This window comes from Ruditapes philippinarum, unplaced genomic scaffold (genome assembly GCF_026571515.1).
Source record: "Ruditapes philippinarum isolate M1 unplaced genomic scaffold, ASM2657151v2 ctg1085_1_1_1_1, whole genome shotgun sequence".
Lineage (NCBI taxonomy): Eukaryota > Metazoa > Mollusca > Bivalvia > Venerida > Veneridae > Ruditapes > Ruditapes philippinarum.
The window spans coordinates 295,908-309,050 of record NW_026857392.1 but is presented as its reverse complement, the minus strand read 5'-3'; the positions used below and the strand labels follow the sequence as shown (position 1 = coordinate 309,050).

The 13,143-nt window shown below is 31.9% G+C and overlaps 1 protein-coding gene across 1 annotated transcript in view; it reads right to left on the bottom strand.

Annotated features, from left to right (window-relative positions):
* Positions 1–13,143, bottom strand: part of LOC132749585 (uncharacterized) — a 128,370-nt gene that overhangs the window by 84,645 nt on the left and 30,582 nt on the right. Inside the window, exons 3-4 of the mRNA XM_060739395.1 lie at positions 10,352–12,010; positions 2,942–2,969 (exon numbers count right to left, since the gene is read on the bottom strand). Of these exons, the coding sequence (XP_060595378.1) occupies positions 2,942–2,969; positions 10,352–12,010 (1,687 nt within the window). The remainder of the gene's footprint in view (positions 1–2,941; positions 2,970–10,351; positions 12,011–13,143) is intronic.

The window sequence follows — 13,143 nt, the reverse complement described above, 5'->3', positions numbered from 1 at the left end:
CTAAAAATTTCTTTTCCATGTTCAACTTGCAACTTTTTAGCTTAAGAAATTAATTAACAAACAATAGTGAAATATGAAAAATGGACAACATGGACATTTGGGACAACATGGATATTTTGGACAACATGGACTATGGGACATGGTTATTTGGGGCAACAAGGACATTTGGGACAATATGGATCTTTGGGACGTTACATGAACAATTGGGACATGGACATTTCAGCAAACCTGGACATTTGGGACAAAATGGATATTTGGGACTTGGACATTTGGGACATGAACATTTGGGACATGGACTTTTGGTCCAACCTGGCCACATTTCAGAAAACATGAACATTTGGGACAACATGGACATTTGGGACAACATGAACATTCAGGACAACATGGACATTTGGAACAACGTGGACATTCGGGACAACATGGACATTTGGGACAACATGGACATTTGGAACAACATGGACAATAGGAACAACATGGACATTCGGGACAACATGTACATTCAGGACAACATGGACATTTGGAACAACATGGACATTCGGGCAACATTGACATTCGTGACAACATGGACATTTGGAACAACATAGACATTTGGGAAAACATAGATATTTGGAACAACATGGACATTCGGGACAACATGGACATTCAGGACAACAGCGACATTCAGGACAACAGGGACATTCAGGACAACATGGACATTCGGGACAACAAGAACATTCGGGACAACATGGACATTTGGAACAACATGGACATTCAAGACAACATGGACATTTGGAACAACATCGACATTCGGGACAACATGGACATTCAGGACAACATGGACATTTGGAACAACATGGACATTCGGAACAACATGGACATTCGGGACAACATGGACATGTGGAACAACATGGACATTTGGGACAACATTCCTGACTCAATACTATTGGTAAAGGCACAACATTTCTACCACCAGATTTTAGAGATGTTTATACTATGATACAATGATAAGACAGTAATAGACTCCTGCATTCATTTCAATAATATGCCAGCAGACACACAGTAAACATGTCATACAGATTTACTATGTAATTAAAACAAATTTTATAATAAGTTAGTTATACTGCTACAAACATAACATACAACATCTCCGGCTGATTTAACGACTTAAAGATTTCCTCTACTGAAATAAAACAAATTTCTTCAATTGTGTGTTCATGTTACAACAAACTAAAGGAAAAAGTATACAGCAATGTTGCTGTAAAGATATTATTCATGAACATTTACCTACCTTTTCTGACAATTCCAAAGTGGAGAAAAGCTTTCCTGATGGCACTCATCCTGACCTCAACAAACTATGCACAACTTCCTTAGAATGCTTTCAGTAAATCATTCAAATTAGAACAAAGCAGACCGATGGCTTATCATTCAAACTACAATACACTTTCTATAATATTTTTTTCTTTGTCCAAATTTTAGTTCCACTTTTCATCATATTTGTCAGTGAATGGCCTGTTAAAGACTTTTTTTGTCAGATTTGATTGCAAAATTAAATTGAAATGAAAACTTGCAAATCTCCACCCTGACAAGGTTACACACTTCAATTCATGATTGCAATTTTTTTCTACATCCAACAAAAATGTTTGTTATCAGATGGCTTCTTTAAAATGTTTCTTTTGAGAAAAAAAAGAAATACTTGGCTATATATTCACAAGAAGTTCAATGTCACAGCCAATCTATCACTGCACCATAATCAATGTATAAACCTGCTTAAATCACATTTATTTTCCTAGCAAATTAGTGCAATATAAAAATGTTTTCATTCATATATAAATCCAATATTCAACTTATATCATTATCTATGATCTTTGAAATGACTACAAAAGTACAACTTTAGTACAAGTAAACAAATATTACGAATGTCCACTAAACGGTCAGAAAGTAAACATTATTGATTAAAGGTATGTAACTCTTGACCAGCTTTTATTTACAGAAATAACTGACACTGCAAGTTTTTGTTTACATTTGATATTTGTAAGATGGCTCAAACTCTGACAGGAATTTTTAAATTGAAAGTTTAGCCATTAGATATGAGGCCCCTATAATATTGAAAATTTATGTTTAATTTATTAGTCAGTCAGTGAAAATATTTGATGAAATATACAATATACACGGTCATGTACATACTTCTTGTTGAATTTTTAAGAGACCACTGCAGCTTGTCAATTTATTTCCTTATTGCTTCCTTTTTTTCAATAGAATTATTTATATTTTTATATTCTTATCATTGAGTAATCAAAATAATTTATTTAACATTTATGTTCCTTTTTATTCTGTGTAAATACCTCAGTTCTTTTCTGTGTAAATACTTCAGTGAGCTTTACAATTTTACAGTGAGGCTACTTTGCTTTTATAAGACCTAAGATTTGTTGTAGGGTCTGTCAAATGATCAAACAAAAGCAGCCCAAACAGACAAAGGACCAAGGATATAAAACCCTAGCCATACCAATGCTGATACCAATGGTGAAGGGAAATTGATCAATGTTAAATGACTTAATGAAGTCACAAAATTAACAAAAGATTAATGAAAGTGCATTTTCAATTATCATAGAAGCAGATTAAAAAGTATCAATTTGGATGGATTGATGAATAGATGGATAGATGGATGGATGGATGGATGGACCGATGGATGGATTGATGGATGGATGGCAAGTGGATTTATGGACAGATGAATGGATGGATGAATGAATGAATGAATGAATGAACAAGCAAACAAATGAACAATTGAATGAATCAGTCAATAGATAAATGGATGTTAACTAAGGAATAAATGTGATTGATTGATTGATTGATTGATTGACTGATTGATTGACTGACTGAACAAATGTGTTGATGTATAAGGGAAAGGTGAAGTAGAAAGTTAATCGAAAGTTTCAAAAAGAATGAAACAAAGCCGAAGACTTACCTGCTTCTTCTTTCTGTGTGTTCTGTGCCTGAAATATACAATACATTGCTTATATTGTTATCATTAAAACTGCAACACAATGTTTGATGTACTCATTTTTTTAAAGGAACACAAATAACAGAATTCCTTGATTGTAGATCAAGACAGTTTATAGTATCCGTAAATTGAACACTTTGCAGTAAGACATGAAGATTTCAGAATCATTCCTGATATTGCAATATTACAATGCATAATAATTCATCATCCCCAAAAGAGTTTTTTGATATGACAATTTCACACAAAAAATCTTTAATACTTAAAAAGGTACCTTATTCACACATCCATAAATTCCTACAATAAATCTTCCCCTGTAATTTAAAATAACCTCTATTTGGTTACTTCTTAACACATTAGTAACAAGCCACTTGTAGAAATGTCTAAAATGACAAGTGAGAAAGCGAGAGAACTTGGGTATTTGAAATTTTGAAAATGTTCGGCATACCAAACAAAATCTGAAAAGGATTATTATAAAAGGACGTGTTTGATATGAAATGCCTGCCACCATTACCATTATTAGTGCTGTTTGTACAAGTATATTTACTCAAGCTCTCCAGCTTGTACTTGTATAGTTTTTGTATCCTTCCACTAAATGCTTCCACTAACAAACATGACCAAGCATTTTAAAAGTTTTTGCAATGCTGTAGATCCGAAAAAACATTCATAACAGGGTCTCTATTTAGTCTTCTTTTAAACATGACAGGACTGGAAATGTTATTTTGAGATTTATATACAAGTTGATTTAGGTCTGGATGCAGATCAACCATTGACACTTTTTTCACAATAATAATTCATATTGTGAAAAATAAACCAAATAGAGTTAATATAATTGCACAAAAAACATGTTTTTCAATTTATTTGTTTCTCCATCTTTTGCACATTTTTCTATTTTAGGTTCCATAGTTGATCTATATAAGAACTCAAAAAAAAATTGTAGATTTTGTATATCAATAAATTTTAATAAATTTTATATTATATATTTGTATAGTTTCTGATTATTGACATTTTTTTCCAATTACAGGAAGGAGGAGATTTACTTATTTTGATGTTCAATGTTGATCGCTTTACATGTAAAGAAAAAAAGAAACTTAAAAGAATGAATGAATATTGAATTTTGATTTTTTCAAATTTTAGTTATCAACAAAGTTAGTGAAAATAGCAAAATATTTCCTGAATATTTCCTTTGTGTTAATAAATTTCTTCTGTTTAAAATATTTTTGCAACATTGACACAATTGTTTGCATAAAAAATCCTATACTACCTTTGAAGATTTAAGTTTTCCTTGCATATAATAGTCTCCATCAGGTTTTATTTAGTTCATTTCTTAATTTTCTATTGTATGCTTATATCAGTATATATATATATATATAAGAAATTAAATTGCCATGTGTGACAATGGAAACATATGCCATTATATATTACAAAAAAAGACAATTTTTGCTCATGTTTTCTTCACAAAATAATTGGAAAAAACAAACTTAAAGTACAATAGAAAAATTTAAAACAAAATTATAAAGTCACAAATATTTTCACTTCTTACGTCTAAACTGGCTTAACATTTTTGTCACATGGCTTTTTCTGGACAGGTAACTTACCCTGCTAACTTTGCTCAGGTTAAAAATGCCCTGCTTTGAGTTTGGAACAGTCTTTTTGATGTTTGTTGGATTTCAGTATGAAATTTTAAGATTAATGCAGCCAAGTTAGTATAGAGTCTGGATGGGACTGCATGAATGTGAAGGTGGCATACCGGTACATGTATAAGGTCTGTTATTATTGTCATGACTGGCTGAACTCTAAACAAGTGACATATCAGGTCTGTTTTTATGTTAAAATTGACCAGACTCTATTCAGATGGTATACCAGGTCTTTTTACATGAAAATTGACAAGATTTTTTTCCAGTGGCATATGAGGTAAACTGTTTTTATGTGAACATTGACCGGACTTTTCTATACCAGTGGTATATTAGGCCTTTTTTATCCAGACTCTATACCCGCCGAGTGGCATATTAGTTAAGACCGGACAGACTCTACACTGATGGCATAGTCTTAAAAGTGTTGAAGAAATTTCCATGCAAAAACAATGAAATTGATATCTGTCCACTGTTATACATGACACCAAATAAATAAAAGACATTGACAAGCAGTGAAGACAAAAACAACTCAGATAATTGCTTAAGACAAAGGTCACAAGACCCCCCAAAATATATCTGTAGTTGAACCCATTCATTTAGACATAATTCGACCATTTATTACCACTGCGCTCAATTAACCTTCTAATTGATTACTAAGCTAGATAATTAAATTAAAATATTTTGCTCAGATAGGTTTACACAAATGTGGCCATTTAAAATTTCTGTAATTTAATCTTGTGAAGTCATGGTGAATTAAGTTCAGCATGTCTCTAAGTAAAGAATTTTAACATTGGAGGCCAAACCCTGATGATTTTTTTAGAGATATAATTATAAGGTTGGAAGTCATGGCAAATAAAACTAATCAATATTATGCATCTCAAATTATTTCATATTCTTTTTGCAAGAAGGATAATAAGAATTCAGTTCAAATGAAAAATTCATTTCTCATTTACCTCCCTTTAATTTGAAAAAAATATGAATGGTAATTAATATATGCTGCAAGAGTGTCTATCAATAAAATTTCTATTACAGTAAAACATATGCCAAAAGACAACCTGCATACAGCATCCACCTGGCTTTAAACATGTATTTATCATATAAAGTATCTGTGAAAACAAGAACAATAGAACAGCATGCTTGAATATTCTCAGTGAAAAGCATTTTGTATATTATAAGCTCAAAAAGAGCCTTTATTCTGTCAAAATCCATTTTAAAGTTACGCGCTTAAAAAAGGGACCTCCTATTATGCTCTCAAATAACTTCTTTAAAGTTTCGACCCATTCCCTTCAATCAGTAGTTTTGGAGATACCAACTTGCGTACAAAAATTTAAAGGAAGTGCAGTTAGCTATCCCTTTTCTTCGAAAAAGTCAATTTAAAAATATCACATGTAAACAAAGCCCACATCAATTAAATACTGCCAAGAAACTGTCTACAAGGACCAACTGTGAGACGATTATGTAATAATTAATAAGGTCTGTAAAGGCATGCATTTTATCTTTACAAGTGGTCTTTTAACACAGTGATTACCTCAAAAAACAAGTTCCAATTATTAGCGTATCATGATAACATGTCGGTGTCGTTCTTGATAACGATAAAATTCACATGCTTTGAAATTGAGGTATTTAAACCTTTTTTAAACATTTAACAACTTGTAGAAAATATTAAATTGTTTTCAATCTTAGCTTACCATGCAGTTTTTCTTCCTAGCTTCTGGCACTGCAACATTTAACAATGCTGTGAACGGTTTCGTTTTCAGTAAGTAACATAAACTATCCATCGTTGATAAAATAATTATATTATTAATATTGTTCTGCAATTAGTTTTTTTCACATCCATATCTGAACACTGTCTTTGCTCCTCATTTTTTTTTTTAAATTTATTTTATTATCCTAGTATCAGCTTTATTTACTGGTTGTCAAAATCATATACACAATATAGTGTCAATATCTTGTTACATTAACTGTCAAGTAACTATAAAAATAATATTATCAAATTGCTGTAAAAAACAAAAAATTGCTAAAAATAAAAAAAAAACTGCCTTAAAAAGTTGAAACAATTTCATCATTTTTCGACAAGCCATGTCAAAATCGTGTTAAAATGATGTGACATTTATGTCCGTATAGCTTGTCAAACAAGCTCGATATCTTGTTAATACAGGTAATATTAACATAACAGGAAATAAAACATGTCTTTTATTTCTAATTAAATCTTTCTACATGTTTTTGACAACTTCAAACATTGTTAAATGTTATATTTTTATCTTGTCATTTTTCTATTTTTATAAAAATTGCCTTAAGAACAAAACACTATGTATAGAGCCGAATAAACTTATTAATACATAATTATATACAGCAAGACAAAAATATTACAGTTTCCAAAAATATTCATTAAGAAAAACATGATACCAAATTAGATCCGCATGTAAAAGTGCAATATCCGTATAAAAGACACAACAATCTAAAATACGTTAAGATAATTTCCGAATTTGAAAAGATATAGCTATAATTTGTTTGAAAACAAACTGTTATATTTGCATAAAATCTGTTTGAAGTTATATCATCCTTCCCTTTGAACTTATATAGATATCAAACAGTATTTGAAACAGGCAGGTTTCACTCCAGGTACATAGATACGAAAGTATTCGTTATTAGTCATTCTGTCCTTTAATGTAAGCAAAATAGAACTTGGATTAACCGAGAAGTAGCTCACAAAGTTATCTACGAAAATGGCCACTATCATCTTATATAGATATAGCCAAAGCCAAATCAATCGAAAAATTTCAATCGAAAAAAATTAGGTCAAACAACTTTCAAAACAATAATAATTGACCGAATCAATATCGAAACTAAATGAAAGCTTTAAGATTAAAAAAAGAAATTGACGAATTTCACGTCATGTTATCTATGGTACAAAAAACTCAATGTCGAAAACGTTTACCACCGCATGTAATTCCAAATAAAGCACAAGTAAGAATATCTGATGCAATATATGAACCACACTTTCCTTACACGTGCCTGCATCGCATGCATGCACTAAATTTTTAATTAACCAACAAAAAAATCAGGCCATATATGGTCCAATCACTGCATAGTTAGTAACCCCCCCCCCCCCCCCCCCCTCCACCAGTGTAACTGTAGTTTTTTTGTCTCTTTTCTGTGTAAAAAGATCTGTTATAAGTGATTTTCCTATTCATCTGCAATCAGGTATTTAACTGTAAACTCAGATTGCTAAAGATAATCATGTTCTTTCAAGCAAGCTGATCCCCTTATTTCACAATCAACCAGGGACAAAGACATTACTGTTACTCCTAATTTTAATATCCTTAGCCACACATTTCTTCATGTATTTATTGAGTACATGATTGTGTATTTTAATAAAAAAAATTACATAATAACAGCCCATTAATTTGCCTCCTATATCAGCTGATATATAGGGTGATTCTAAGGCCTTAACAGTGGTCATTTGCAATAACTGCCTTGAAAATGGTCTGATTTTAAGGCCTTAATCATATGTTATTTTAAATTATGTAACTCAAGCCTTATGTTTAAAGGCCCATTATGCCCCACCCATATCTATATCTAAAAAGCCTTTTTATTTTTGGAGTCCTGTTATAGTTTCTAAAAAATAATTGATTTGCCAATTACCTGAATCATCTTTTTCCTCTGCTGCTTTTTGGCAATTGGTTCAGTTATAGTGATTTAGTATTTTGTATCGAAGTCAAAAGACTTCTTTGTTAACATTTTCCTATTTTAATGGCAAATATTTTCCACATTTTGCGTGACGATGTTCATGTAATAAGCATCTAACATGCTCTAAAAACATAAGTTAAACGTTTTTAAAACTAAGGGTTATCTTTGTAAAGAAGTAAAAATATACTGAGACATAAAGTGCCTTTAATAAATTTTGATGACTAAACAGATCATATCGTCATAATTTTTGGATTACTGATGTCATATCTACAAGAACATTACAACCTATCAAGGTTCTTTTCCTAAAATCCTTCCACATATTGTAAGATATTCTAGGACATAGTATTTTAGTTAAAAAGGAAAGAATGCGAAACACGTTTAAATTGATCCCTTAACAATATTATAATCTAAAAATTCACAAAACAGAAAGTTTATCAAGTCCCGAGGTGTAATAAAAAATTTGAAAATACCATAATTATTCTTAACATCAAATATCGGAAAAGTCGATATACAGCTTTAACGATAAGATATGAAAAACTAGGACAACATTATGTCCCCATTTCTTTAATAAGTTATATCTCAGATGAACATTACTTTTTTTTATGTGGTACGAATATTAAAATCACATTCTTTGTTTATCCCCTATATATGACATGAATCTTATTGTTTTTATCCGTAAATTTATCGAAAGACGTGAAATCAAATTTTTTAGATAACCAGAGGGGGTCGTTTCTTAATACTTTAATATGAAAGATTGTTTGATTTTTCCTTAAATGGTCTTAGAAAATCTAATAACGAACATGGGTGTTTATAGAAACACAGGGTTATCTATATAGAAAATGACGTAGTGAATTTAAGTGCATCCCGCGTTATTTAGGTGTCGTCAAGTTCAGTAGGAATCTATACTATATATCTGTACTCTTGGGTGGTTACTGCTCGCTAGGTCATGTGACATTAATGTCAGTTAGTGTTTCAAAGTTCAATACCATAATTAGCCTATCACCTTTAACAACAAACTATAAACAATGAGAACTAGGTGAAGACAGAATTATAGAGAGGGAATTCAAGTTTTTTCTGTAAATACAGAACTTATTTTCATTGAGTGGCATGAAAATAAATATTTCACGAGTGGCAGGAGCCACAATTGAAATACGATAGTTTTCATAATTATCACAAGATAAAAATAAATCCTTTATTTATAGAAAAAAACTTGAATTTTCTGTTTATTTTATCCTTTTTCTCTTTTTTGACCTTACATTTCTTAAGACTTCTTCGTTCTGGCTTAATTAAGAAGAAAGAAGTCTCTCAAGACACCAATGAAAATATGGAAAATATGTTTCACTGCAGTGAAAAATAAATTTTTACAGTGAAAATACCAAAAATGAAAATATGCATTTTATTTCATCAATATTTCTAAATATTTCATTTATAAGTATATAATAAACTGCAATTATTTTATATTAGCACTCTCTTGAATATCACATGAAGAAAAATATTCTATTTCAATGCTTTAATGCCTGTAGTAAATTTTTTTGACAGACAAAATTCCTCCTTTTTTCTAAAAATCTTACAAAAATTCACCTACCTAAGGGCCTCAGCCCCAGTCCCTATTAAGGTTATTAGGGCCCTGATATGGTCTTAAATATTTTTTTTTGTCTTAAGTTGATTCCTCTTCCTTAAGCTGTTGTCAAATTGTCTTTTAACAATTATATTTATCTTATATTCTTAATAATCAGAAATAAAGGACATGCAAGCTGTTGTTTTAACAGCTTTGTTAGCACACAGTAAACATTTAATATAATGAATTGCGGTGGTAAAACAGACTGGCATTTGTGGTTGTCTCAATTATAGTCAATGATGGATTTCCACAAACCTTATTAATGATGTCACTTCTGTTTAAGAGAAAAAAGTTTTTTATGTATTAATAACTTTTCTTACTTTGATATATTCCAATAACTTTAAGTCACTTTTTCCCAAAAAAGAGACCCATACCTGTATTGGGTAAAAAAAAAAAGTCTGCCTGTTCAAAGAAAGACAACTCTTGCTAACTTACCTGGGTGTTGAGATCCTCAATCTTCAGTGGTTCAGGAGTTACTCCCCTTGCTCTCGAAGGTTTTGGAGAATACTGTACATCGGGTCTGGTCTTGATTCTTAAACGTTCAGACGACCTTGGAAACCTGGGTGAAGAGTCAGTACTTGCAGAAGAACTTGAACCATTTAAGCCGAGCCTATTGTAAGAAGCACCCATACCCATACGAATATTAAAGCTCTGACTACGTCTAGCTTTAGCTGGTGGTTGTTGGGATTTTAAACGAAATAAAACCAAGGCCCTAGTCATTTCTATGTCTTTTTCATTAATATATTGATCAGCACAGAACTTTTTATGCATTTCATCTAGAAGTGACTTAGATGGTAACGTTTTACACTTGCTTTCATCTAGTGACTCAGCCGACTTATTAACACTGTTTTTGCTCGATGTCATTTCAACATTGTTTAATTTATTTAATTCTTTCATCATAGCTCTCATTTGCGGGCCATAATACTGTGACCAATCCGTACTTGTTGCTCCATGCCAGGTTTTTGCCATTTCTGGGTCCATGAATAGAGATGAAGCAGGACCGTTAGAACCAGTGTGACCTCCTTGATGTTTATGAAAATCATTCTTAGGATTTTCAACTCCTCTTGGAGAAACATCTGGGGTACTCTCTGGACTACTTTCAGCGGAACTGCCATGTTTTCTGTGGGATCTACTTGAATTATTCCTACGCAGTAGAACAGGACTAAGCGAATTGAACATTACTTGTAAATCAGTGGAATTAGCACTGTCTATATCAGTTTCTGATTTTTTACCATTAAATGCTTCAGATAAGAACTTAGGTTTTGGAGGGATAGGTGGAGGGGTTTGAGAACTTCTTTCAGGAACTATTTTTTCAGGAGTAGGCTTTCTGGGCCTAAACTTGTCAACTGTTGCATATATTGCACTAGAATCATCTTTGTCATCATGTAAAGATTTGTCTTTATCATTTTCACTTTTCCGTCTGTCCAGTGACTCAGATTTACTTGCTTTTTCAGTTTTCATTACCTTTTGTTTATGGCACAAATTTTCCTTGTTCTGTGAAACAGAACTTTTACTCCTTTTTTCAATATTATTTTCACCACTGGTCTGATAAGATTCTATTAAATCCAACATTTTAGCTAATTCTACATCCGGAACATCATTCTCTGTCTCATTTCTTGGTAAAATTTCTTGATATTCACTACAATTCAAGCTTTTGACATTGTCTTGAGTTTCAAGTTCTTTAAATGGTGAACAATTCTGTCTGCACATTTCTGTTTTTAATTCAACCGTATCTTTTTTACTTATTTTATCCTCTTGTATCAAATCTAAATTTTCAGAGCTTGATTTTTTATATAAATCCAGATCAACATATTTACTATTAATTCCGCTGTCAGCACTTTTCCGCCTAACACTCTCAGGGGGCTTCAAAAGCATGGAGCCATTACTTGCGTCTGCACTTAATTTTCGTTGTTTGTATTGATGTAGAGTAGAGCTGATCAGTTTCTCTGTCATGCCAGCTGAAGGTGGTGGGGGTGTCAATGGGAGCTCTAGAGTTACATCCCTTGAATGTAGACAGGAAGTAGTGGAGCTCACACCAGGGTCCCAGACTGGTGGCGGTAAATTCTGGGTATCCATTATAGTTACTGGTCCAGTCTGAAAATATATAACATAGAACTGTTACAAGCTACATTTACTAAAAAAAATAAACTGTTGAAATTCTTCGATCACGATCACGCAGGGATAAACGGTTGCTACAATTCTACTACCTCAACCCTCAGTCACAAGGGGGAGCCCTGTTCATAGAAACATTATCATACATGTACATCATATCAACAGAACATAAAATAACGTGAAGGTCATTTAAGTCTTACACAAAGTTTTTGTGTTCTAGACTATTAGTTCATGTTCTTCAGGTCTCTATATGTAATGTTCTACCGAGCTAAAATTCTGGCGGGAAGAAAATGGCAAAAACTACAAAATTTTTGAGGCATATAAAATTTCCCAGACTCATTAACCTATATAATGAATGGAGGGGGAAAAAAATCCAAATAAAAAAAATCTGCAATTTAGCATAATCTTTATAGAATTATCCTACTTCAATACCAGAATGATACATGTAGGAAATGTTAAACACAGGTGGTTGAAGATTTAGGATATATGTTAAGTGTGGAAGAGTCTGGCTTCCCATTAACATAGTTCCAGGGGAGGAAGTTCTGGAAAAACTATCATATCAGAATAAACAATCATGAATTAAACTTGTAATACATGTTGTTTTTTTCTCAAGTGGCGGAGAGGATAGGTGGAAAAATGGTGGTGGAAAAAATGGCAGAATGATGTATTTTACAGTTCACAAATATACATGAATAATGGTGGCAGATGTAAATTGGTTAATTTATCACATGTACAAGTGTCAGACACTTTCATTTTATATGTGTCTTGTCTACAATTTGTAATATTCTGCTTCATATACTTCTATATATGTTTTTTAATTTTAGTTACAATTTAAGTTAAGTACTCTCAATTGTTCAACTTTATTACAGTAAATAAATAGCTGAAATAGATACTGTCAATTGTATATAGATGGTTTACTCTGATAAACAATTAATACTGTGTCTTACATAAATCTTCTTTACCCCCTAAACCCCAATTTCTTAAATGGACTTTTCCAATTTCCATTTTGGGACAGTCCATTATCAATTTTAGGGGACATCAAGGTGTGATTTCGAAGTTGGCCAGCCAACAGTAAAAAGCCTCAGGTCAGACTGAGCTTGCCTGGCTCTATACTG